The sequence below is a fragment of the Nomascus leucogenys genome, chromosome 10, assembly GCF_006542625.1.
Source record: "Nomascus leucogenys isolate Asia chromosome 10, Asia_NLE_v1, whole genome shotgun sequence".
Lineage (NCBI taxonomy): Eukaryota > Metazoa > Chordata > Mammalia > Primates > Hylobatidae > Nomascus > Nomascus leucogenys.
Genome location: NC_044390.1, coordinates 80,021,567 through 80,049,511, shown reverse-complemented (window position 1 = coordinate 80,049,511; position 27,945 = coordinate 80,021,567). Strand labels below are relative to the sequence as shown.

The 27,945-nt window shown below is 45.7% G+C and overlaps 1 protein-coding gene across 4 annotated transcripts in view; it reads right to left on the bottom strand.

The window, feature by feature from the left end:
- Positions 1–27,945, bottom strand: part of RPH3A (rabphilin 3A) — a 322,955-nt gene that overhangs the window by 28,302 nt on the left and 266,708 nt on the right. For all 4 annotated transcript variants that reach the window (XM_030821441.1, XM_030821440.1, XM_030821442.1 and 1 more), the window contains exons 5-10: positions 25,676–25,822; positions 8,010–8,139; positions 6,710–6,793; positions 4,592–4,757; positions 3,393–3,431; positions 3,151–3,297 (exon numbers count right to left, since the gene is read on the bottom strand). In XM_030821441.1, the coding sequence (XP_030677301.1) occupies positions 3,151–3,297; positions 3,393–3,431; positions 4,592–4,757; positions 6,710–6,793; positions 8,010–8,139; positions 25,676–25,822 (713 nt within the window). The remainder of the gene's footprint in view (positions 1–3,150; positions 3,298–3,392; positions 3,432–4,591; positions 4,758–6,709; positions 6,794–8,009; positions 8,140–25,675; positions 25,823–27,945) is intronic.

The following is a 27,945-nucleotide window of genomic DNA, read 5'->3' as shown; positions in this document are numbered from 1 at the left end:
AAGTTTAAGTTGCTATTATGATTATTAATTCAAATCTGCAAGTATTTGAGAGCCTATAATCAACTAAGAATCTTAGTATAGGCTGGAAAATGGTGAGCAAGAGACAAAATTATGGTAGATGCTCCAAATATTTGGAAACATAATAAATTAATGGAGAGAGACATGTCCCTGGTATTACGAGGGAGAGAGATTCAGGCTCTAATGCTTTAGACAGTGATAAGTCCTGCATTAGGGCTGCATCTCACCACCCTGGGAGCTCAGAGAAGGTAGCAGCTAATCCAGCTCAAGGTGGAACAGGTAGATGCTAGAAGCTAGACAAGGAGAACATTTACATTGACTCCTGAGGGACAGGGGATTCAAATCCAGTTCAGAAATGTCCTATGACTGTCTTTGTCCTCAGAAGACAAAATAATATAGACGTTAAAAGCAGGATTTGATATGCGGAAATTAACTCGAAATGCATCAAAGACCCAAATATAAGGGCTAAAACTATAAAACTCTTAGAAGAAAACATAAAGGAACTTCTTCATGATCTTAGATTAGGCAATGATTTCTTAGATATGACACTAAAAACATAGGCAAGAAAAGAAAAAAAAAAGAAACTGGGCTTCATCAAAATAAAAGCCTTCTGTGCACCAAATGACACTCTAAAAGAGTGAAAAAACAACCCATGAAATAAGAGAAAAATGTGTAAATTATATATCTGATAAGACATTAATATCCAGAATATATAAAGAACTTCTATGACTCAACAACAAAAGACAAACTATCCAATTTAAAATGTGTTCAAAGGACTTGAATAGCTGTCTCTCCAGGGAAAATATCCAAATGGCCAAAAGCACATGAAAAGATGCTCAGTATCACTCATCATGAGGGAAATGCAAGTCAAAACCACAAGGAGATGCCACTTCACACCACTGGGATGACTATTATTAAAAACAAAAACAAAACCCAGAGAACAACAAATATTGGTGAGGACATGAAGAAATGAGAACCCTTGCGCATTGTTGGCAGGAATCTAAAAATGTCTCAGCCACCATGGAAAACAGTATGGTGGTTCCTCAAAAAATGAAACACAGAATTACCATATGATCCAGCAACTTCACTTCTAGGTATATACTCAAAAGAATGGAATGCAACAGGTATTCGTATGTCAGGCACACAGCAACATCATTTACAACAGTCAAAAGGTTGAAACAACCCAAACTTCCATTGATGGGTGAATGGATACACAAAATGTAGTATATATAATATATATATACACACACACCACTATATATATGCATATATACATGTATATACATATACACCACTATATATAGTATGTGTACTGTGTGTATATACTATATGTATATAATATACAACATATACTATATAGTATATTATGTTTTATGTTATATATACTATGTTTCTATATATTCTCTTGTGCATATATGTATACTATGTGTGTATATATGTGTATACTATGTGTGTATATAAGTATACTATATAAATACACAATAGAATATTGTGTATTCTTAATTTATGCCCTATGTTCCATTATTGGAACGCTAAGCTTGTAGGAGTTATTTATATCCTACTGCTCAAAGTCACCGTCAAAGTCTGGTTTTTCACACAAAAAAATTGCAACCTCCAGCATAAATGGGTTAAAAAGGAAAGAAATTCTGACACATACTACAACACGGATGAACCTTGAAGACATTATGCTAGGTAAAATAGGCCAGTCATAAAAGGACAAATTCTGTATGATTCTACTGATACGCAGTACCTAGAGTAGTCAAAACCATAGATACAGAATCAAGAATAGTGGTTACCAGGGGCTGGGCAGAGAGAAGAGTGTGGAATTATTTAATGGATACAAAGTTTTAGCTTGTAATGACAAAAAAGTTCTGTGGATGGATAGTGGCATGGTTGTGTAACCATGTGAACGTACTTTACACCACTGAATTGTACACATGAAAATGGTTAAAATGGCAGATTTTATGTTATATATATTTTACAACAATTAAAAAATAATTTTAAAGGCATTGCCAAAAGAAACTTTACCTCTGGAAGAGAAAAAGAAAAAGTACAGGCTTTGAGGTTGGACATACATGGAATTAATTCTCATTCTAACCAATTATCAGCTGTGTGACCTAGGGCAAGTGGCTTCACCTCTCTGAGGCTCAGTTTCTCCATTCTGTAAAATGTGAATAACAGAATTCTCATACGTGGAGTCTGGAGTTGTGGCAAACATTAAATGAGATAATATATGTAAAAGAACTTGAGACGGCATTTGGCACATAGTAAACACTCTATAAATATTTCATGATGTTGAGGATCTGAGAAATTCCTCTTTCTCTGTTCATCTGAACCATAGGTTCATTGTCGCGGGGGAGGTCTGGGCAGATGATGAAGCGCAAGGTATATGCCCAGCTCTGTTGCCAATAAGAGGAAGTGAAGTGCTAAGCTACAAACACACAATTCAGGAAGAGAAGGCCAGATGTCAACATGGGACCTAAATATTCAGCCATTCTGACTTAGACCCAGACACAGCCCCTTCCTGCAAAAGAAATGAAGCTGCTTTGAGGTCTCAGACAAGGGGCTATGGAACAAAGATGTTCCAATATGGTAGACATTTCTTTCAAAGTCCTGTGCTCAATGACTCCTACCAATCGGCGCTCTTGCCAAATAAATCCACCATGAGTGAGGCCAGAAATGTGAGGTACCCAACACAAGCACCTGTCAGTGACATCCTGGCCATGCTGACCTACGCCATATGCCCAGACAGCAGAGGCCATTGCCAAGGGGAGACTTGGAGAGATCTTTGAGAGTGAAGCATCCTTACTTTGTTCGAAGCCTAGGGGCATTTTTCCCCCAGGGTTTTGTTTTTTTTTTTTTTGAGGCGGGGACAAAAAAATCATGTCTTCTGACATATGGTATTACAGCAAGAAAAGGATCTAACCAAAATTATGGATGTCTAGAGCCAGAATTGTTTCTGAATCCTGTCTTTCCTCTACCATAGACTAGAACCAGTATCTAGAATAGAACATGGCACACAGTAGGACTCAATAAGTGCTGCCTAAGTAAATGAATAAAAACACAGTCCCCTCGTTCTTTTTGAGTCTCGCTATCCAGAGAACTGTCTCTGGATTTGCCCATCTTGCTCACCTGCTGGGCTCCGGCTGGAGTCTCCAGCACCCCCGCTGTGGTCCCAGCTCTCTGAATCCCGGCTAGATGAGCTCATTCGTGCCTCGGAGGCCCTGCGCACGGGAGGCCCGTAGCCTCCTCGCCCAGGAGCAGAGGCCGGGTCAGGGCCTGGAAAGAAGAGCATGAATTGAGTAGAGAAAGGGCATCAAGGGAATTAGGCGAATTCGTGTCTCAAATGACAAAACAGAGTCAGCAGAACCCACCTGTCTTCTGACCTGGGCCCCTCCTATCCTCACTGTCACCTGGAGAAAGAGAACACAAATTATGAGTACTGGTTTTCTGGTGTCTGGAAAACCAGTACTTAAGAAGCCTACAAAGGGGTTCATTGACTATTGCCCAAGAATATGTTTTAAAAATTAAAAGTCTTTCTCCCAACCTCCTCTTTGATCTAGCTCCTGTTTACAATTTCACATTTTTTTTTGCATGCACAAACACATATGAGCATACACAGGCTTTACAAAGAACAATTATGCTATACAGCCTTCTCAGCCTAGAAGAACTAGGAAGAAGGAAGCTTTTAGTGGTGAAAACTGGGGACTCCTCAGGGATGCAATATATGTTGACAATTTGGTGATTCTCTGCAAGGAGTAGAAATTGCTCTTGCCTTGTCAGGAAGGAAACATTTGTTGAATGCCTTTTAGGTGGCAGGCATTGTGCTAAGTGCCTTGATAAGTTATCTTATGAAAAACGCTGTACCCTTCCTTTCAGAAGTACCGCCTGCACTCAGTCTGGAATTGTAATTTAGTCCAGATTTTATCACTTAGCATCAGTTGAAATTATCGCAAGGGCTTTATCTGGTCAGTCCTAGTGGTCTGGTCCAACTAAAATGTATTTTTACTATGGTTGCTTTTTAAAATTTTTACTGTTTTGCTTCTCCCTCTTAATCATTTTAATAATTAATCATAATACTTGGATAATAGTGATAATGTCAATAGTAGCAATTTAGTAGCAGTAATTTTCTTTTACTGATTTCCTTCTATTCATCTTTCACTTTTAATTAGTCCAAATCAGACTTGCTTATGGATAGTAGGAGAAATATCAGGGTCCAGGAAGGCCTTCTCAGCAAGCTGAGTATTCTCCCAGGCTCCAGTATGATCTTGGTGGTGAAAAGTCTCTCTCAGTTCCTAATTTTAATTCCTACCACTTGTACACTAGATATTCCACCAGGGATGACAACGAAGCCTCTGGGCAGCTTGGCGTTGCTGGAGAGTTCCCTGCACTACCTTCTTGATAAGGATTTATGGTGAACTATGAAGGAGATATAGGAGTCCTAGACCCAAGTCCAGAAGCTGACCGTGCAACAACTGGGTGGAAACACAGACATGATGTCAGGCCACCCTCAGGTAGACCAGTTGGCTAAGATCTGTCCTTGGTCCTGAAAGAAGCACCTGTTTTGTCCTACCTCGAGCTAGAGCCCGGGCAGGGTGCTTGGGCTCAGGAGCAGGCTGTTCAGGGGCAGCAGGCTCACTGACAGGCTGCTGGGGCTTGGTCTTCTTTATAGGCATAGGCTGTGGGAGGACCTGTTTGGGGAAGCCTTTGAAGAACCATGCTCCAGAACGCTTCCACACCTGGGGGAGGAGAGACAGGGATTGAAGATGTGGCAGCCAAGCACTGTTGCTCTTACCTTCATGAGTGCCCATTTTTATCTTTCCTCCTCATCCAAAGCACACTGACACAATAGCCAGCACACTTTTCTTATTACTACAGAGCCCTGCACAATTCATATTTATTCAGCCCATCCACCCTGAAAACTCAGTAGAAAGGGCTTGAGTTTACCCATGAAGAAAGTGGAGTTTGGATGGAGGAAGTGGAATATCCAAAATCTTTTATTTTATTTTATTTTATTATTATTATTATGCTTTAAGTTTTAGGGTACATGTGCACAATGTGCAGGTTTGTTACATATGTACACATGTGCCATGTTGGTATTCTGCACCCATTAACTCGTCATTTAGCATTAGGTATATCTCCTAATGCTATCCCTCCCCCATCCCCCCACCCCACAACAGTCCCCGGAGTGTGATGTTCCCCTTCCTGTGTCCATGTGTTCTCACTGTTCAATTCCCACCTATGAGTGAGAACATGCGGTGTTTGGTTTTTTGTCCTTGCGATAGTTTACTGAGAATGATGATTTCCAGTGTCATCCATGTCCCTACAAAGGACATGAACTCATCATTTTTTATGGCTGCATAGGGAATATCCAAAATCTTAAGGACTGGTCCAACAGTACACAGCCAGAGAATGGAAAAATAAGGGCTCAATTCCAAGTCTTCCATCTCTTAAATGTGGCATGCTCTCCACTACACTGGTGGTTGTAAAGAGGGTGATCTACCTACAACTTCCCCAAGACCTCTGGCCTTTCCCCTGGCCCTGTGGGTGAGGACAGAGCAGCACACCTAGGGTGGTGTGTGAAACATCTTCCATTGCCCCATCAGATTCATTCTCCACCCTGCTCTGTGCCCCAGGAGGCTGACCAGTATGGACTGCACTAACTGGACTCCACCAAATAAACCTTGACCTCTGTCTTCGGGTTTATTTGGTCAAAGAGAGCACCAGGGATTACAAAAAAGCCTCTTGAAAGCTTGGATTGCTGAAGAGTTCTCTGGGCAAATAAAGAGTTTGTAGCAAAGAGGAGGGTGGGACTATGGTATTTATTTCCTTGGCTCCCCCCAACCCACTGCTAGTTGGACAGTGACTGCATTCCTGTTAGGCTACACCTATCTTCCTGTCTGGTAACCATTCCCTCCTCTATCTCTTCAGTCTTAGAAGGGGAAACAGCAACTCTGTTTTTTGCTGGTGCTAGGGTGACTCGCCAACCCTTGCTGATTCCTCTTAGCTCTGCCCGCACCTTTGTCAATAACACCTTCTTCAAGCCCTTGATTATCCTACTGAAGTGTTCCAATGCTTTCCTGCCAGGCCCCTGACAGAAACTGAGGAGAACATGGTTATTGAAACATGGTCTCAAAGGCAGGACTTTGCAGCAGTGGGTGGGGGATGAAGAAATTGGGAGAAGAAGAAAGGACTTAACTGGGGTAAGACGAGTAAGAAGCAGAACTGGGGAAGAGAAGGATGCCATGGGAGAAAGAAAGAGGGACAAAGTAAAGAGAAATTGCCGAGAAAAGGGTGTGAAGATATGAGAAACAACAAAATGAGGAAAGGGGAGAAAAAAGCAGTAAGGATTAGAGGAAGAAAAGGGCTCAAACAAGAGGAGAGTGTGAGGAAAGAAAAAAATGGAAATAAGAAATGGAATAGAGAGAGAGAAAGGAAAGATGTTGGGAGAGGAAGACCCATAAGGTGAGAAATGGGGTCAAAGGAAGAACAGAGGCCAGAGGGCGATGAACAGAGAGGGAAGAAGAGCAGATGAGAAGGAAGAAAAAAAACTCACAGAAGCAGAGGAGGAGAAAATAATTCATCCAAATACCCTGAGGTTGTTCTGTCAATGTTCACTGCTGAGCTGGGTCCTTTCATACAAACCTCTTAAGGCATCTGTTAAGCTGACCAAGAAAGGAGGGGCACTCACCTCCCTCTGCTCAATGCAGATTTTGCAGAGCCACACAGAATGCAGGCGGTTGTTGGTCTCCACTCCGCACTTGGTGCAGACGTTCTGTGGACGAAACACAGCCAACACACTCAGATGAGCCATGCTCACGGACGGCATGGTAATGTAGCCCCCCACTCTCTCTTGGTGGATATAAACAGGAAGAACTTGCCTCCATTTCTCACACTTCCTTCCATGAGCAAGGCCAGTTAGAATAAAACTCCAATTTGAGTCTTATTTCCAATAACAAGAACTTGAGTCATTCCCAAGCACTGGATGAAGGAATTCTTTAAGAGTCCCTGTGGGATCTGAATTTTCATCATCCACACTGGGGAGAACGCTGACATACTTTTTTCTAAAGAGGAATGACCATATATCCATTTTGTGTCTTAATTTATTTCGTCTTTATTTCCAAAATGGACCTGAGACAACCTAGACTAAGACTAGAAGTTTAACTCCCTAAGGAGAAGAAAGTTATCTGAGAAAATGCCATGGCTGTGTGATGGAATACTATATTTTTTATTGAATTTCCTGGAAGTTAAGACAATTAAGAAAACTTAATGGGTCACAAAATTCTCGCTACCGAGTTGACTAGCAAGTTTTTCAGAATAAACTTTTCACAAGATTTCATTCTACATGTCAAATGTGACATCAAGCTGGAGATGATGATATTATAGATGTCTCCAGCTGGGTTGTTCAGCTGAACTCTTGGAGTCTGGCAGACCCCAGGACAGTTGTATCTCTGCTCCCAAACTGTCAAGTGCAGACAGTTTAAGGAAAGGTTAGAGGGTGAACAGAGTTCAGGAAGACTCCCCTTTGAGAACAAATGCTTTGGAAGCTAAATGATTCTAACTTGGCTTTCTAAGTTTCTTGTATCATAACCCAGGATACAAGAAAACTGAAAGCATTCCACATACACACAAGTATAAACATGTGCTTAGCATGCTCTTTAAACTGACACGTAACTTGCTAAGGTACAACCAGGATACCTGCAGGCTCAATCATTGCTCATGTCCTGCCACAGGCTCCCTAGTTCACCCTGGATGGAGCTCAGCTCTAAGAGACAGAAGGATCAGAGTGGCTTCCAGGGAGGAACCAGGATCAGGGTTACCTTGGAAGACAGTAGGGCATGGAAGCAACCCAGAAAAAAGCCATATCCTGGCAAGTGATCTTCAGGATCCAAGCTCCACCCCCAAGACTCAGTGACCCCTACGGCTGGAGCCTAGGACTTTCCCCTCTGCAGGTTCTGCACAGGGAAGAAGGGAGAAGAGGATGATGGTACCTTCTTACAGTCCTCACATACTACACAGGCAGAGCCCAGCATCCCCAGCTGTTCTCCACACAGTATGCAGCGGTTCACCCCATCTCCAGCCACGTTCTTCCTCATGTTTTCTAGGCGGTCCACCAGGCGCCTGGAAGCAGAGACAAGGTAAATAAGGACATTGTAGGACTGGGGACCACCAGCATACCCCACAGTGTCAGGTTGATAGTCTTCACCTTCTTTGAGTCATGCGCTGTTGTGCGTCTGATGATAGTTGTGAACTCTTCCTCAGGAAAAGGCACATGCACATAAAATTCTGACGCATTTTCAGAACACCAAAGACCCCCCTCCCACACCCCTCAAAATCCCATCTATTCTACTGACTTTGGATTAAGAACCTTATCTAGTCCTTTCTGTCTCCTGTCACCTCCTCCCAGAAACTGCCTTCTGAGCGCTAGATTTATTTAGATCTATTTATCTGTCTCCATGATGCCTTTCCTTGGATGTCTTCACAGGCATCTCAAACTTACCCTTTCAAACTCAACTTTTCATCTTGGCTGCTCTCCATCTCCAGCTCCAGCAAACCTGCTTCCCAGTCTTGGGAAATGTCACCACCATCTATATACTTGCTCAAACCAGAAACCCCGTGGTGGGGGGGTCTTCCTTGACCCCCTCCTCTCCTGACATTCAATGACCCAACCAAATTCTTGGGCTCCACCCCAGCCCAACTGAATTAGAAATTCTGCCCTGAAATTGTCAAGTGCAGACAGTTTAAGGAAAGGGTAGAGGGTGAACAGAATGCAGGAAGACTTCCCTTTGAAAATGAATGTCCTGGAAGCTAAATGATTCTAATTTGGCTGGATAGAGATCCAGCAATCTGTATTTTATAAGTCCTCCAAGGTATCCTGATGCATGCTCAAGAATGGCTTTGGAATCATTGCTCTAGTTACACTGATCTTTCAGTTTCAGTTCTGTCTGCCTCAGCATTAGAGCACATTCAGTTCCTTGTGTAACACACACACACATTTGTGATCTCTCTGTCTCTCTCTGTTGTATACACACACACTTTTATATTTTCCCTGCCTACAGTATCCACTTTTTTTTTTTTTTTTGACAGAGTCTTGCTCTGTCACCCAGGCTGGGGTGCAGTCGCGCGATCTGGGCTCACTGCAACCTCTGCCTCCCGGGTTCAAGCAATTCTCCTGCCTCAGCCTCCTGAGTAGCTGGGACTACAGGCACACACTGCCATGCTGGGCTAATTTTTGTATTTTTAGTAGAGACAGGGTTTCACCATGTTGGCCAGGATGGTCTTGATCTCCTGACCTCGTGATCCACCTGCCTTGGCCTCCCACAGTGCTGGGATTATAGGCGTGAGCCACTGCACCTGGCCTGAGTGTCCTCATTCTTTAGAATAGCACTCCCTCTTGAGAGCCTCCTCTGACTACCAATTTTATTCACTCTACTAGCAACCTGGTACTTCCTCATAGCACTGGTCAACTTTGGAATGAACTACAGGGATTATCTGCATTAAGTAATTAGCTGATTGTGAAACAATCTCTGGTTTGTTGCTGGGCTATGAGTTCCCCGGGGCCAGGCACCTTGTCTGTTCTGTTCCCTGCTGTGTGCCCAGTGCTGGATCAGTGCCAAGGCTGTAGTGAGGATTTGTATATGCTGGTTGAATCAATGAATGAATGACAGCAGCTCACTCCCCACACATGTATCTAGCAAAAGTAAGCACATTGAGTGTCAAGTCATGCATAATAACAGCTTACATTTCGGTGGTACTCACTATATGCTTAGCATGGCATGAAGTGCATTGCCACCCACTTCCAGGAGGGAGGCACTACTATTTATACCATTTTACAGGTGAAGAAAGTGGCACAGGGAAGTTAAATGACTTACCCAAGGTCACATAGCTAGGAAGTGGCAGAGCCAAAACTAGAACCCATAACTGGGCATGGTGGCTCATGCCTGTAATCCCAACACTTTGGGAGGCCAAGTTGGTGGATCACCGGAGGCCAGGAGTTCGAGACCAGGCTGACCAACATGGTGAAACCCCATCTCTACCAAAAATACAAAAAAATTAGCTGGGCCTGGTGGTGCGCATCTGTAGTCCGAGTTACTCGAGAGGCTGAGGCAGGAGAACCACTTGGACCCAGGAGGCGGAGGTTGCAGGGAGCCGAGATTGCGCCACTGCACTCCAGCCTGGGTGACAGAATGAGACTCTGTCTCAAAAAAACAACAACAAAAACCCCCTAGAACCCATGTTTGATATGCATGACCCTAGCACTTCTTAAGTTTAATGTGCACGCAGATGACAGGGGATCTGATAAAATGCAGATTCTGAAACACCAGGTCTGAGGTGGGGCCTGAGGTGCTACATTTCTAGAAAGCTCCCAGGTGGTGCCACATGATGCCACTGGTTTCAGACCACAACTGAATGACAACTGTGGCATCCTGTTTCCACTTCGGGTTTTTTTTGAGGGGGGAGGGGTCACTTCCCACCAGCTTGAAGTCATCTCCTTGCTCATCCCTCAAATGAGGACTCCCTCTAGACACACAGCCAGTGAACCCAGATAGAGCTGGACCCCACCCACCCCTCCATGGGCTGGATCCCAGCTGTGTACATACATGGCAGGGGACAGTCGATGGGAGGGACTTGGGCATCACAGCACCCAAAGGGCCCCTGGTAGCCCTGCCTGGCAGGCATCTAATGCTGACTCTCCCCACAGCCCTTGTCACTCCTGCCACACCCTGAGTGCTCTGAGATACAATGCTATAAATAGCAGCTTCTCCCTTTGTGTTCCATTCGAGAGAGGTGCCGCCCTGCCCAAGGAAGAGCCAAAGGCAGCCTGCAGGCTCTGGAGCCTCCGCTGTGACCCACATTGCACAGAACCGCTTGAGGAGGCATGATGTACAGTGCTGAAGGCAGAACGCTCTTCTCGATTCTTCCTCATTTTCCCCCCCCCCACCCTATCTTCCCTAGAAGTTATTTTTATAGGATGATGGGAGGGGGCAGGAACCAGGAACAAGCTGCCAGTCCATGGTCTCAGAACTCCTGTTATAATAGTAGCTGGTGTTTACTGAGCACTTACTATGTGCCAGGCACAGATTTTTATTTAAATTTTATTTTCTCATTTTATTTATGTAGTGTTACTATTATTTTTAGAGATAGGGCCTTGCTCTGTCACCCAGGCCAGAGTGCAATGGTGTGATCACAGCTTATTGCAGCACTAACCTCCTGACTTCAAGTAGTCCTCCTGCCTGAGCCTCCCAAGTAGCTGGGACTACAGGCATGCGCCACCATGCCTGGCTAATTTTTTTTTTTTTTTTTTTTTGGACAGAGTCTCACTCTGTGGCCCAGGCTGGAGTGCAGTGGTATGATCTCGCATGCCTGGCTAATTTAAAAAAATTTTTTTTTGTAGAGATGGGGTCTCACTATATTGCTTAGGCTGGTCTCAAACTCACGGTCTCAAATGATCCTCTTGCCTTAGCTTCCCAAAGCATTGGGATTATAGGCGTGAGCCACCGTGCCTGGCCAGGGATATTCTTAATGGTTCCTTCCAGTCACACTAGAAGCTAAGGATTCGTTTTGTTTCCATTTACTACATGAGAAAACTGAGACACAGAAAGGTTAAGTGGTTTATGCCAGTTACACAGCTAAGAAGTGGTGAAAGCTGGGACTCAGACCCAGGCAGTCAGCTCCCAAGTCCCTGTTCTCAGCTGCTACACCATGCTGCTGTGCACACAGCCACGTGCCATGTACAGCCATGGGGATCACCTTGAACAGGCCAACCTCCACCCTGCTCGATTTCCCTGCTTTTCCCTCACCAAGGGCCCCTGAATCATTAGCAAGCACCAAGCTACACATATGCAGTTACCCTGGCTGGTTCTAGCCCATCCACCTCTCACTGCCCGAGGTTGGGACAAGATACCCAACCAATGCTTGATCACTGTGTTTCCTCAAAGAACCCTCAACATGCGGTTGACAAATCTTGATTTTAGGCTGGGCTTTTGCCTCTCTGGACTTCAGTTTCCTCATCTGGAAAATAGGAGGCATTGGATTGCATCGGTGGTTGTCAAACTGTGCTTCATGGTACCCCGAGGGTTTCATAGAGCCAATTCAGGGGCCAACCTCTGTGGCAGCATGGTGGGAGAGAATTTGAGGGGTTACCACACCTCATTCCATACAGAGCATGTCTGCATTGATCTCTTTTGTTTGTTTGGACTGTTGAATTAGATTTCCTTTCACAAGTTGGTTCCAGGGTTTTAAAAAAAACAGTTTGAAGTTGACTAGAGCTGTTAAACGTCAGGATGCCTTTCAATGCCATAGAATTATAAAATTTTATGAGACAACGAAGTGGGCTCATGGAGGCGGGGGACGGCAGTTGCATGGGGACATTTTTCTTATACACAGTTGCTTCCAACTATTTTCACCTTCATCAACTGCCTTAGTCAGAAAATAGATTGTGTTCTTCTCACTCTACCATTGGGGGGTCTCAGAGCACAGAGAGAGTGGGCCGCTTGCCTGGGTCACTCAGCCACAGCTAGAATCTCGTTCTCTGCTTCAGTCAATCATCTTTGCTTTCCATGAATCCCCACAGCCTCCTGCCTCATGTCGAGCTTTGCCAAAGCAGCTCAGGAAGAGGGCGTGGGACAAATCCAATTCTAAACCGCAGTGTGCTTTAAGGAAACTTAAAAGGGTTTTCTGCCTCTTCCTGGAAAATGAAGGCTGTGGACTTGCCCGTCACTTGCAAACCCACACGGCAGCCTCCCCACCTAGTGCCTGCTCCTTTCACCATTAACTCCTGGATGCCAAAAGGCCTCATGAACACACGTTATTCAGGGAGTTTCTCATTAGCTCCTATCAGCAGCAGCAAATGGCACAGAAAGGCAACAGAATTAAGATCCTCACACAGATGTCTCAGCTCAGGGACCCTCATTATCCATGAATTTAATACAGACCAATAAAGAGGATGCGTGTGAGGTAGGGACACACAGATCTTCCTTCTCCCTCAGAAGATTGAGAATGAGCAGGGAGCTTCCTGCAGCCTGCCTGCAGCTCAAATGCTGGAGCCACAACATGGAAGACCCCAACAGCTTAAGACTTTAAACTAGGAAATAAAACTTTGCAAAAAGCCAAGTCAAAATTGGATCATGGTGGACCATGTGTCACAAGTGGGTCTTTATCCTGGTCATAAAACATTTCAGCATCTTCACCCCAGAAGAAAGACGTGTTTTTACCAGTCTTGGCAGGGAAGCCCTCGATGTGTATGGGAGACGCTCTCTACCCTCACTGCATGTCAATCAGCCAGCGTTAAGAAAAACGCCAGTGCCCGGCCCTGACTCTAAACCTTCTCAGCTATGGATCTAATTCTGCCTGGATATCAGTATTTAAGCATGAAGTCCTGTCGAGAGCCACTGTGTGGGGGGAATGTTCCCAAAATGTGTGGTCTATCTAGATCACCTGGGGAAAATGTTCAATATTCAGAGAATAATTCTACGGGGTTAGGGGAGGCCTAGGAACCCGCATTTTAAAGCGGCTCCCTGTTTGAATCTGCTGGTGAATTCCTGGCTACACTTTAAGAAATAGGAAAGGAGGTGGTGAGGCACATCCCGTGGAAACACACTCTTCTTGCTGTTAAGTGGGAAAAAAGCAAAAACCCAGAGTGCAGGATTGTCAACAGGGTGTGAGTTTGGGTTTGAAATGTGCTCACCTCAGTATCTCCATTGTGTGCACTCAAATATGTATATATACATCAGGAAGGAAACACACCAAGATATTCACAGTGATAATCACCAGGCAGTGAGGGGTTATGGGTAATTTTTACTTCCCTCTTTAATGCACCCAACTAGCTGGACTCCTCTATACTTTCTTGACTTTCTTAAAATGAACATGTATTACTTTCACATCAGAGATGAAAGTGCATTTTTGAAGATCATGTGGCCAATGGTTGAAAGCCGCAGGTTTGAATGCTACCTCTTTTCCAGTCAATGACCTTGAAAAAACCTCTTCTAATAAGAGGGGTTAGATGAGCTGCAGCTCAAGTTTCCTCTCATGTGCAGCACTCCGGATTCTCAGATCCTGAGACAGAAACATTGAGATTTCTCCTTCTTTTTTCTGAAATGGAAGGACCCTTGATGACTAAGAGTAGACCCTGTCTGCACTGGCTGCCTGGTGTTATTTGCCTGCCTGGTTTTGTTTACCTATCTAATGTCTCCATCCCTTTCTCTCACATTAAGTGCCCAATTAGCTGAACCCTGTAAGTGGCTGACACTCACTACTATGTCTTGACATGCCTGATTAACTTTATGATGACTACTCACACCTGACATCCTGGGAACATCCATCACCAGGCTGGGTGCTTCATGTGAGTTGTTGGTTACTCAGTGAAGTCAGGTGGGCACATCCCAATTCCCAGGATGCTCCCAGAGGCACCAGGAGTATGTCCCCTCCTCTGGGCACCAACGGATGGCCTCTGGAGGTGGTGGGAAGCAGGTTCCCAACGTGGTCTGGCCTTGCCATCCCAATGGAGGTGGATGGGCTATTCACTCACTTGACAAACATGTATAGAGCACCTACTATGTGCCAAGTAGACAGTGAGGATCCAGCGGTAGCAAAACAAGATCACTGCCCTCATGGCGCTGGCGTTCAAGTGAGAGATCGGACATTGTTTAAAAAATCATGCAAATTGCCATAATCATCATAAGTCCCCTGAAGGACAAGTATGAGCAGCTATGAGAACTCACAAGAGAGAGACAGGAACAGTCAGGATGGGTCCTCAGAGAAACCAGGCAATAGCATGTGCGAAGGAAGTGAGAGGTGCTCAGCATGGCTGGGAGGCTGAATGGTGGGAGATGAAGCTGGAGAGATGGCAGGGACCACTCCACGCAGGGTCTTGTGTTGAAGAGTGATGGGACAGCATGCAAGGGCTTTCAGTGGAGGAGACCCAACTTCACACCCGCCCGTCTTTTTTTTCTTTTTTTGAGACAGGATCTGGCTCTGTCACCCAGGCTGGAGTGCAGTGGCTTGATCATAGCTCACTGCGGCCTCAAACTCCTGGGCTCAAGCAATCTTCCCACCTCAGCCTTTCAAGTAGTTGTGACTCTAGGTGCTTGCCACTATGTCCAGCTATTATTTTTTATAGAGAGATGAGGTCTCACTATATTGCTCAGGCTCGTCTTGAATTCCTGGGCTCAATCAAGCAATCCTCCCACCAAAGCCTCCCAAAGTGCTGGGATTACAGGTATGAGACACTACGCCCAGTCCCATTTAGAGACAACACTTGGACAAATGAATGGAGCCCTTGGGAGGCTCAGTGCAGTGAGAGTTTCAGATGCTGCAGCTGTTCCAGGTAGAATGAAGCAGGCAGGTTTCTGGTCTTTCTCTACACATGGAGTTGAGCAAGTCTTTTGAAACTACAAGGCTGGTCCAAATGGGTCTAACTCAGTGGTGGTAAAAGAGCATATCAGAAGGAGGGCCACAAAATGCCATTGCATGCCAGCAGGTTTCAAGGAATCACTCACTGTATTAGCTTTCTGTGGCTGCTGGAACGAATTATCGCAACTTAGGGGCTTAGACCATATACATTTATCTTAACAGCTGTAGAGGTCAAAGCTAAAGTCGAGGCATTGACAGGGCTTCATTCCTTCTGGGGGCTCTAGGAGAGAATCTGTTCCCAGGCCTTTTCCAGTTTCTAGAAATCAGCTGCATTCTTTGGCTCATGGCCCCTTCCTCCATTTTCAAAACCAGCAGTAGGGCATCTTTTAATCTCTCCGTGACTCTGACCTTCCTGTTCTCTCTCATAGGAAACCCTTGTTTCCTATGGGGTCCACCTGGATAATCCAGGATAATCTCCCCATCTCAAGATTCATAACTATCACATCTGCAAAGACCCTTTTGCCACTGGAGGTAACATATGCACAAGCTCCAGGGATTGGGATGTGAACATTTTGGGGGAGGCCATTGTTTTGCCTGCCACGCCCACATTTTTGCCCCATCAGTCACCAGAGCCTGATTTGGGTCTGAATCCAACTTTAGCTCTCCTCTGCAGAACAATTCCTCCCTGACTGGCTGTGGATGTCAGGCAAGCCAAGTTTTTGACTCTGTGAGGTTCCGGTCACTTTCTTCAGGTGTTTACATGCAGCCCCAAGAAAGCGTAGACTCCCTATACACAGGCATTCCAACACAGACACAGACACACACACACCCCTGCAGACGTGCACACTTTCAGGATTTAGTAGGAAGCAGTTATGACGCAGGGGTTGGGGTGCCAATTCTGGAGTGAGCTTGCCCGGCCCCATATCTGGACTTTGCCACTTCCCAGCTCTGTGACCCCAGGAAAGCTCCTTAACCTTTCTGAGCTTCAGTTTCTTTATCTGTAAATTAGGGAAAACAAAGCCCTTACCTCCTAGGATTGTTGCAAAGATAAAATGAGATAGTGTTTGTAAAATGCCTGGAACATGGTAACTATTCAGTAATGGTTGCTGCTAGTTATTTATTCTGGAAATTTGTGGCTTTTATACATCCCTGTACTCACATTTTTTCTGGGTAACCAGGATGCTATCATCTGCCTGTGAAATCTGTCTTTCTAAAGCTTTTAAAGGGGCTACATTGATTAGAAATTTATAGGACTCAAGTGCCTATCTATCTCTAAACACACAAACACACAGATGACACATGCACCCACACATGTATACCCACAGGCATGCCTGTAGAGGCATGTGTACATACGGCTATGAGTACACACACACACACACACACACACACACACACACCACACACGCACATGTATGATCAGAACCTACATGCAAGAATACACTTTTACATGCATGTCTGTACACACTGTGCTCTTACAGAGAGATCAGATCCAATCGCTGCCTTCTTTGAGTAAGGTCATAAGCCCAGTGGAGGACTGACCTCTGCTTATTTCTGATGCTCAGCCTCCCGTAAAAAGCCCCAACTGACCTCAGAAACGTTCAAGTAACTACTTTTGAGCTTTCCTGTACCGCTGCAACATCCTGATGAATGTCGAGGAAAAGGTTAATGGATGTACAATTGTACCAGAAAGTAGGCTTCATGTGGTGTGCAGCAGAGCCTGGGAGAGACATCCTGCACCCTGCTTGCCCCAGTGATGGGTTTATATGCCAATCTCTGAATCAGCAGAGGAAATGGCTAAAAGCTGGGGTTCCACCAACTGATGGGATGGAGCCAGAGCAGCTGCCTTTAGAAGCAGTGGTTGACCACGATTTCACCATTCAGAAAAACGCAGCAAAGTGGGAAAGTGGGTACGATGTCATATTGTCCCTCTCTGTCTCTCTCTGATTTTTGCCTCTTTCTCTGTCTTTCTGTCTTTCTCTCTCTCTCTCTCACACACACACACACCACACACCACACACCACACATCACACATCACACACCACCCATCAATTCCAGAATCCCTGCTCGCTCTTCACCTCACCCTAATTGCCAAGTAGGGGGATATTACTGTTGAGTTTATTAAAGTTGGCACTTTCTGAAGTCAAAATTGGACCATCTGCTGTGAATGGGGAAATGGCTGCTCTGATGGGGGCTGGCCTGAGGCTCTAATGCCAGGGTCTCTCAGGAACCTGTCCTTAAATGACTGAGCTGCTCCATCAGGAAGGCACAAGCTGGCATGCAGGGCATGTGCATTTCAGACTCATTAATTCTCCCTGTTGTTTGTTACTGTCACCACCTGGGGAGCCCTAGATCTCAATCTGTCTCCTTGAGGGATTGGTGAATGGGATTCCTGCCTGGGCCTCAGCACTTCGGTGAAGGAGGTCACCTTGGTTCAGAGTCAGAGACGAGGGAGCCAAGAGAGAAAGACCACTGGAGGGCTCAGCTGGGCTAGTGCAGTCCATGCTGGGCAAGGTGCTGTGTCATGACAAAGCCAGGAACAGCAATAGTTGTGGTTGTTGTTTCTGAGTGCTTACTGTGCCAGGTGCTATGCTAAGTACTCTATATGCATTGTTTTCCTTAAGCCATCAACAATCTGGGAGAGAAGCTCTATTATTCACTCCCATTTTACAGATGGGGAAACCAAGGCACACAGATGGGAACTCACTTGCCCAAGTGTACACAGCTCAAGGGTAGAAGAGCTGGATTTGGAAGTTAGGTCCAGCTGCCCAGATGCTAGAAGAATGAAATCTTTGTTTCATGTCAGTGCTTATGGTTGGGGTTCTTTCTGACCCTTCTCCCTGCCCTTTCCTGTCTTGGAAAATAGAGTTGGGAGAATGTGGTGCTGAGGCCTGAAGGGGAAAAGGGTCACTGTGGTAAAGAGGAATGAACTGTTCAACTGAATGAAGAAACATATGAAACGATCAATTAACTTCAATAAATGTTTGAGATACCCTGTAATTATTGACTTCTCTGAATCCCCGAAATCGTCCATCAATTGCCTTTCCCACCTGTACTCCCCAAAAGCAATAGGATAAAGTGGAAAGACAGATTCAAGTTCAAAGTCTGGCTTGGCCACATAAAGGCTGTGTGCCTCTAGGCAAGTGGCTTAACTTCCCTGAGCTTCGGTTTACTCAGCTGTAAAGCAGAAATGACTGTCTGTCTCTCAGTGAGGACATTATGAGGATTAAAGGAAATATATGATATTTAAAAGTTCCTAGCACAGGGCTTGGAGATAAATGTTTGTTTCTCTATGGAATAGCAGAATAGGAGCCTAATTCTGCAGCCAGCCAGCCCGGATTCATAATCCCAGTCCCCACCACTTATTAACTGTGTGACTCTAGGCAAGCTGCTAAACCTCTCTGTTCTTCAGTTTCCTCATCTGTGAAATGGGAATGATTGTAATATGTTCTATTGCATAGGATTCCTGTGAAGATTACATAAATGAGTCTACATAAAGCTCTGAGCACAGTGCTGGCACATGATGCCAATAAGAGTGGTCTGTTGTGATTATTTTGCTAGAAGTTGATCATTATTGCAAGAAAAATCACAGTCCATTTCATCTCCCATTCCTTCTCCACCAACAAAAGGGCTAGAGCAGTGGTTCTCAACAGTGGGTGACTTTGCTCCTTGGGGACACTGAGCAGTGTCTGGAGACATTTTTAGTTGTTGCAATTGGGTAGGGAGTTAAACCAGGCATCTTAGAGGGTAGAGACCAGAGACGCTGCCGAACAGTCTACAATGCACAAAACAGCCCCCACACAAAGAATTATCTGTGCCGAAACATAAATAGTGCTGAAGTTGAGAAGCCCTGGGCTAGAGGGATTTGAAGACTATCCTGTCCAACTTCCCATTTTACAGATGAGGTCAGGGAGGCCATGAGGGAGGCCGTAAGGGTAAAGTGATTTGATAAGCATCTTAGTTGGGTTTATGGTTCACTTAGTATGCATTATTCATTCAACATGTATTTGTTCTCTCTTTTATGGCAGGCATCGAGCTAATTAAGGAATCCAGAAAACTTCTATTTTGATCTTTTTTTTTTTTTAGACAGTCTTGCTCTGTCACCCAGGCTGGAGTGCAGTGGTATGATCTAGGTGGCTCACTGTGACCTCTGCTTCCTGGGCTCAAGCAATTCTCCTGCCTCAGCCACCCAAGTAAAAAAATCTTTGCTTTGCTATGAAAAAAGAAAAATCCCCCAAATGTCTTGACTGGGTTAAGTTACTTTCCTTAATGTGTTGCATGTCTTTTTTTTTTTTTTTTTTTTTTGAGACGGAGTCTCGCTCTGTCACCCAGGCTGGAGTGCAGTGTCACGATCTTGGCTCACTGCCACCTCTGCCTCCTGAGTTAAATGATTCATGTGCCTCAGCCTCCCGAGTAGCCGGAATTACAGGCATGCACCACCACACTCAGCTAATTTTTGTATTTTTAGTAGAGATGGGATTTCACCATGTTGGCCAGGCTAGTCTCAAACTCCTGGCCTCAAGTGATCCACCCGCCTCAGCCTTCCAAAGTGCTGGGATTACAGGCATGAGCCACTATGCCCAATCATATTTTCATCTTATAAAAACAGATTCTATAACATATTAGGGCTAGCTGGACATTGGAAAAAGCACTGGTCCAATCTCTGAGAAAACTGAGGTGTACTACTCAATAATCCCCAACACTGGAGGGTTCAGAGTCCCCCCAAACTTGATAAAATCTATGTTTCTTGAGAAAAAAATGCACATAGACACATGCGTAAATATGTTGATAATATCAGAATGCCCCCAAGTCCCTGACTCCCATCCATAGAATGTTTAAGACTTTAGGTTTAAATGAGGGAGAAGAGTCCTCCTTTAGAAAGAGAAGAGTATGACCTGGCTTATGGTTGGCTTGTCAAGCCATAGGACAGGTGTCTGCCTAATTAGATAATTAGACATAGCAAGTTCCAGGCATTATTACTCACTTCTCCCTCTGTCCATATTTTGGAAAAAATATACGCCAAAAACACATGGGAAGGTGCAATCAAGATGGGAAGGTGATAGGGGTGCGACAGATCCTGTCAACAACAAGTCTCTCCGACTTCCTCCTCCATCACGGCGTCTGGATGCCAAGGTTAATGACAAATCCTAATTACTTTTTTGGGCCCATCTGTTTAGGGAAGCTGACCTCGAATGGAAGCCACCCAGCTGCCAGTCTCTTCACAGGCAAGATATGTGAGCAAATGCCTTTGAGAGGCTCTGGACAGAGAGAAATATAATAAGGATAAAGAGGGCCTTACCAATGCCAGGGAGAGAGGTGGAAATGCAAACCAATTTTGGAGGCAAATGTCTAATTCCAAACTTAATACATTCTAAAAGTCCTGTGAGTAACCTAGGTGTGGCTTTGCAACTCACAAAGGGGCCCTTTTATGCTCAGGAGAAGTGCTCAGCAGCCACACATATCTAGCCTGGCACCTCTCGCCACTGCTGATAGGATGAGGGGTGGGCATCTAGGGCGAGCTAGGTCAATCAGAGTTCCTTCCCTAGGAATTTGGAATTTAGACTAAGAAGAGCTATAAAAACTGGGAGGCTCTAGCTAGCGTGGCTATATTTTCTAATATGTGGGATGAGAAGTAAGCCTTTTATGAGGCCAGGCTGTGTTCTTGTCCTCAGATCCCTGGAGATATCTCTGAACCCTTATATTAAATTTCTCTTTCTACATAATGGGATAAAGATAGCCACCAATAATGCCTTCCTCCTCTGCCTGCACATGCCATTTATCACATAAGGAGATAGGATCTATTTCCTGTCCTCAATAGAAAGTGATGGAAGTGATACCCTGCCAGTTCCAGACCTAGCTGTTAAGAGACCGGGCAACACCTATCTTTGCTCCCTTGGGATCCAACTGCCATGTAAAGGAGCTCAGGCCAGACCAATGAGTAAGGAAGGATGAAATGCAAAGAGAGGGGCTACCTGAAGAGCACCAAGGTACAGACAGGGGAGTAAAGCTTTCTTGCACCTTCCAGCCCAGCCCAATCACTGGCTGAATGCAGCCGAGTAAGCAAACCCAGCCCACGTCCCCTGGAGCAGAAAACCTGCCCAGCAGAGCTTTGTCTGAATCCTTAACCCATAAAATCATGAAAATAATACATTGTTTTGCTCTAAGCCACAAAGTTTTGGGTGGTTTGTTATATTGCAACAGATGACCGAAACAACCCAGCTGAAATTAGTTTCCTTTCTTGTAAGCAAAGTGTCGTAACTAATATAGAAAATCTGTAGCAGTCGGGCATGCAAAATAAACTCTGAAATCCCACTTGGCACTTATATAAGAAATGTGGGGGCAAAATGAGGTTGGTTAATGAGTTTCTCTTCTGGCCATCCTCTCTCCCTCCTAGGATGCTGAAGAGAACAGAGCTGGGTTGTGAACTGAGTGGTGAGTGAAGATTTAGATTCCTCCTGGCAGAAGCACATGAGCTCCATGGAATGAAGCTGCTCTGGGTTGCTGCGCATGGCCTGGGGCTCCCTGGGACAGCTAACTCCTGCAAAACTGCCCCAGGAAGGCAACGCTTCCTGGTAAGCCTGAGGGCATTTCTCTTCTGGAACTCTCAGAACCACAGCAGCATGCAGACTAGCTCTGGCAGCTTTGGAAGGTAAAGACAGGTTAATAAGAGCTGAAAATAATTGGGCCAGCACAGAAAGGGTTTCAACTTCCAGCTCTCAAAATGTCCCCTCCAAACCTGAGTAATTAAAATTTCCATGTTCTGCAGAGCCTAGGAATTTGGGAACACGTCTTCAGGAAAAACATCTCAGACATTTAAGAGCATAGTTCCGAGAGTCAGCCAAATAGGGATGTGTACCTTGCCTGCATATGACCTTGGGCAAATGACCTAAACTCTCTAAGCTTCAGTTTCCTCACCTGCAAAATGGGGATAAGAATAGCTTACTTGACAGGGTTGAGAGGAGCAGTTAATGAGTTAATTCATATGGAGTTTTTAGACACAGGCTTGGCACATACATAGTAAGTGCTTAATAAATGGCATCCATCATGATGATTATTTATCATGCTTATTAACAGTGATTTCATAACCATCACGATGATTATTTATCATGTTTATTAACAGTGATTTCATAACTCTCCCAGATAGCTTTCACTCAGGTAATAGAAAAGAACATTCAGCATCATGTTCCAGGCTGATGTCTGGACCCAGTAAGGGACACAGCTACATTGGCGATTTTAACATAGAAGGAGCTCATTTACTCTGAGAGGTACAGCCAGCAATAGGGTGTGAGGACCCTCACCAGACACCCCCAAAATACTGTAGATTCTGAGCAGGAAGAATCCTGAGAAAGAGACTGAGTCATTTGATGGGTGGGGAAACTGAGGTCCCAAGAGCTCACTAACTGAGATCCTCATGTTCTGCAGTGGGAGCCCCAGTTAGCACCCCCATTTTCAGTTTGGCTCCATGTCTGATGTTTCACTTGGCTTTCATCTGACTCTTCTCTGATCCCTCCCAGGGAAGTGTGGGTGGAACAGGAATCGGGGCAGGTTTGAGCTTATAAGACACAAATAGCATTGGGTTTGCCTCTGGCGATGCTTCCAGCAAGGGCTGGCTACAGGAAGGGCGCTGCGGAACAACCACGGCCAGAATCGTCCGGGACTGTCCTCCCCACTCTGGGAAGCCAGGCAGAAAACACACTGTCTCAGCAAAGGGACATTCTGTCACCAAAGACTTGGCCCAAGCTCCCCTGGAAGCCTCTCAAATCTCCTTCAGGGGAAGCCAGGGGCTGCTGGAATTTCAGGACTTGCCAAACAGGAGTCTCAGGGCAGACTTCTGGAATAAAGGCTTCAGCTAGTATCAAAAATCAGCTTTCTCATTAAAAAAAAAAAAACAAAACAAAAAACCTCACCATTAAATAATTGCCACTATTTATTAAGCATGTACTTTGTACAAGGCACCACAATAATCCTTTGCATGCTAATTAAATACTCACTCAGATGCATGTGATAATGTTATCCCCATTTTGCAGATGAGGAAACTGAGGCACAGGGAGGTAAAGTGGCTTATCTAAGGTCATGCAGCGGGTAAGTGGCAGAACTGGAATTTGGACCCAGGTCTCCCTGACTTTGCAACCCCAGCTCTTAACCACAATGCTCTGCCACCATGTCACTAGGTTGGTAGGGAGAATACAGCAGGGCATTGAAGATAAAACAGGGACCTCATTTACCCTGTTCTAGATCATTTAAGCTGGGATCTGCTCAGTCCACAAGGACCTCCTTAACCTGACCCCCAGAGGCAGCCTAGTGGCCATGTTGATACAACTGGGCTTGGCACGCCTGGCTGCAGTTGATTGGACAAGGGATAGTATCTGACATAAGCCAGTCAGAGTATTTTCCCTGGGAATTTGGACCCTGGATAAGACTATAAACCCCCAAGCCTCTTGGCTACGGGCAATGTAGAAAGAAGTTGGGAGATAGCCTCATCTTCCATGTTCATTCATTCACTCAACAAATATTTTGCTGTGCACCTATTATGTACCAGGCTTTGGGAATATGGCAGTGAACAAAACCGGTAAAAATACCTAAATATAAAATGTGATAGCTGGTGATAAGTGCCATGCAAGAAAAAGGTTGAACAGAGTTCTTGCTTTCACTGTTTACCTTTAACATATGTATCTTTCCTTCCCTCATGACTGAGGCCCATCGTTGTATAAAGACACACACACATACACACACATGCACACACTGCCAGTCTGGAGAACTTCCCACTCCTGAGATACCTTTTAAAAAGCAAAGCAAAGTAAAAACCTAACCCCATAAGCAAGCCTCTCAGACCCATCCCCTCGGTGACCACCTGAGGACGCTGACAGAGGGTCAAGTGTGAAGCTGACACATCCTGTGGCAGGTATTTTTCACTTGTCAACAACACCTCCGATTTCCCCAGCCTGCCCTGAGTGCAATTATCTGCAGAGGCTCAAATCAAAGGCATCCACTTCCTGCATCCCCAGAGCATCATTTTCCGTCCAAGAACCTCGTTAACCCCTGGCTGAGTGTCTGGGTAGGGAGATCAGTGGGCACCTCGGTACCCAAATCCGCCGTAAGCAGTTGGCAATGGCTGCCCCTGGCAGAAGGACTTGGGGAGGGGCATAGGGTGGAGGCGGTGTCCCAGCATCCTGCCTTCCCATTTCCTGTTTGATATTCGGGTCTAGAAAGACCACTCCAGTGGCCTCTCTGTATCCCGGCAGCCAGTCTCCATTTATACCAAGAGCCCCCCAAACACACACCCTCACTCCCTTCTCTCAGTCACTCCTCCCACCCTGATGATGCCCCACATTTTCCCCAGTCCCCCAGCTCCAGCCCACACCCATGCCACTCCTTGCTCTCCAGTACTGTCCCTGCTCATTGATTTTGTCACTCTCTTCGATTCTTCACACATCCTTCTTATAAGCCTTGCTTCTCTCCCAAACATGTTTTCATTATCCCCGCCCTCTGAGCCCCACTTTCCCCTCCTTCCTACCATTTATTAAACACATACTGTCACCAGAGCCTGGGTCAGGAACTGTGCATGCGTCATCTCAACACTTACAAGAATCTTATAGGATAATTACTGTTATTTCCCCCATTCTGCCAGTTAGCAAACTGGGGCTCAGAGAGGTCAAGCAACATGCCCAAGATCCACAGCAGGCAAGTGGGGAGCTGGCATGGGACCCCGGGTTCTTGGAGTCCGGACCCATCAGGTTAACCTCTGCTTCCTCACTCACACGCTGCCTGACTGTTACAGGACTGGTTTCTCCGATTGTCTTATGTAACTAATTTCAAACATGCTCTGTCTTTCACACACTCTTTTTTACCTACTCTCTGTCCTCCTAACCTTGCCCTCAGCTGTACCTTCTGACACCTACATGGCTCTCATCTCCAAAACACATCCCTATGCAGCTGTGATTAGCTGAGACACCTGATGCTCACACCCACCCCCTTCTTGCAGCCTCCAATGACATCTCCTCTTTCCCTATCACAAGACCCCTCCCCCTGCCCCTTCTTCAATGCACCCCCAGCCAAGAACCTCCACACTCGCAGCCCACTCTCTCCTCTAGTCCCTTTTCTCTTCTCCCAACTCTCCCAACTCACGCAACAAAGATCCCGCGTCTGCCAGTGGGGAAGGGGGTGGGGCGGGGAGGTGGCCCTGTAAGTCACAAATGGCAAAGCCCAGAGGCAGCCCAGCACACCCTGTTTGAGGCCAAAGCCCTGCTCCAGCCCAGCACACCCTCCTGCCACAGCGGCTCTGGGGTGAATGGGAAGTGTTAAGCCTCACCCGATTCGCTCCTGCTCCATCTCTTCCATTTTCTCAGCTCGAGCAATCACCCTGTTGATGATTTCTTTCTCCTCATCAGTCAGCTCTTCCTGCTTCCTCTGCCTGTCAGGCTGACCACTGGAGTGGACAGACCAGCCTGCCTGAAGCCTGAAAGGAAATTTGGGAAGGTGTGAGGGTGGGCAGAAAACAGTAGTTCAAAGTCCTGCTGGGAAGCTCACTGTCTGAGGAACTGTGGGCAAAAGGATCATCTCTCTCAGAGCCTCAGTGTGCTCCTCTGTGCGATGGGACACACATACTTCCCTCTTAGGCTTCTGATGAGTTTATTTTGCTATGTGCTTAGTACACAGTAGACACTCCATGACATTTTCAGCAAGCTCATGGAAACCTGGAGAGTAAAGATATTTCAGAAAAGATTCCAGAACAGTAGACTTCTACAACTGGAGTGGAAATGATTCAGGACAGGCAGTCTGAAGCCCTGGGTCCCAGGTTGACCACAGCATCTGCCTGGCAGAGAGATGGCTTTGGGGGGCCACGGAGTTTTTTAAAATAAGTTTAAACTGGTTGCCAATTAGGTTCCAAAAATCTCTTGAATTCACATAAATGTCTAGGTTTCCAGCCTCAAAGTCTCTGGTAACATTTTGGGTTCTATCTTGTGTTCTTTTTGCCTTTTCTTTTTAAGCGCACACTGACGTAACATCTATTGGTGCCCACATTACCTAATTATCTCTCACACATGCCCACTGTGTGCCCGCATCAGCTTATTATCTCTCATGTAAGTCCCCCGTGTGCCTGCATTACCTCATTCAATCCTCACATCACCCCTACAAGGCAGGGGCTGTTTGTGTCCCTATTTCCTGGTGAGGAGGCTGAGGCATGGAGAAATTAGAGCACTTGCCCAAGGTTGTGTGGCTGGCAAGTGGCAGCGGCAGGATTCAGACCCGGGCAGCCTGCACATTTACCCTCCATGAGACGGAAAGAATGGGACCTGTGGCCCCAGCAATGGTTCAGACAATCAGAGGCTGCTGGGAACAGAGTTAAGGCTGTGGTCTATGACAAATTGGTATCCTCTCCACTAACACCATGGTCCATGACCCAAGGCTCTGAGGCGCATCACTGGAGTGGAAGGCAGGGTTGAACACCACTAGAAATTCTTGTCCCTTTGAGGGAAAAAAATCAGGAACTCTGAATCCTCAGGAGCCAGTCCCCCATTAGCTGCCAGCCTTGGTCCCTTCTGCTGGCCTAATCACAGCAGCAGGCATGAAATTGCCTTTTGACATTGGAAGCTGGAAATTAAATGCCCATCTTCCTCCCTCCTTCCCATCTTCTGCCATCCCCCCACCTTAGCTAGCTTGCTCTGAAGAGCAGAGAAGGAAGAGTTTGAAGGAAAAGGGAATCAGATGTCTTGGGGCAAGTCTTGTTTCCAGAAAGGGAAGGAGGACGCAGCCTGGGGAAATTCTGGTGGAAACACACCTTGCCTTCCCACGTGTGGCCTTGGATGGGATGCCTCTGGGATGAGCACATGGTAACACTGCTCAAACCCCTTGCTCAGAACTCTCCAGTGGTGTCTCACTGACTTAGAATAAAACCCAGAATTAGGCAGAAGTGATGGTTGCACAACATTGTGAAGATACTAAATGCCACTGAATTGTATGCTTTACAATGATTACTTTTAGGGTACGTGAATTTTACGTTGATAAAAATAAAATCCAGACTTCTTGCTTATTCTGCAAAGTCTTACCTGGTCTGTCCTTTACCTGCCCCTCTGTCCTCATTGCCCCTTGCTCCCCCGGTCACTAGGCTCCAGGCGCACTGGCCTCTCTCCTCCATCTTAAACACGGAAGTCTTCTTTTTGCCTCGGGGGCCTTTGCACTTGCAGTTCCCCCTGCCAGGAACACTTATCTCCCTGGATCTTCCCTCTCATCATCCTGGTCTCAGAGAGGCTGTCTTTGATCTCTCATTGCCCTGGTTCACTTTCTCCATTGCACCCGTCTCTAGCTGAAGTTATCTTTTAAATTTTTTCTTATTATATATTTATTTCCCTTTTATCTCCCACCAGAACATAGATTACAGGATGGCACGGACCTTATCTGGCCCTGGTTCTCTATTGTGTCCATGCATTTAGATCATTCTCTGACAGCAAGTACATAAAAAGAGTTTTTGAATAAGACCTGGTCCCTGGTGGCCAAAGGAGATGTTAAATGCCTAATTATACAGGTGACATGCAGGGAGACTGAAGCAATGGAGGTTACTCAGCCTAGAGATTGGGCCGA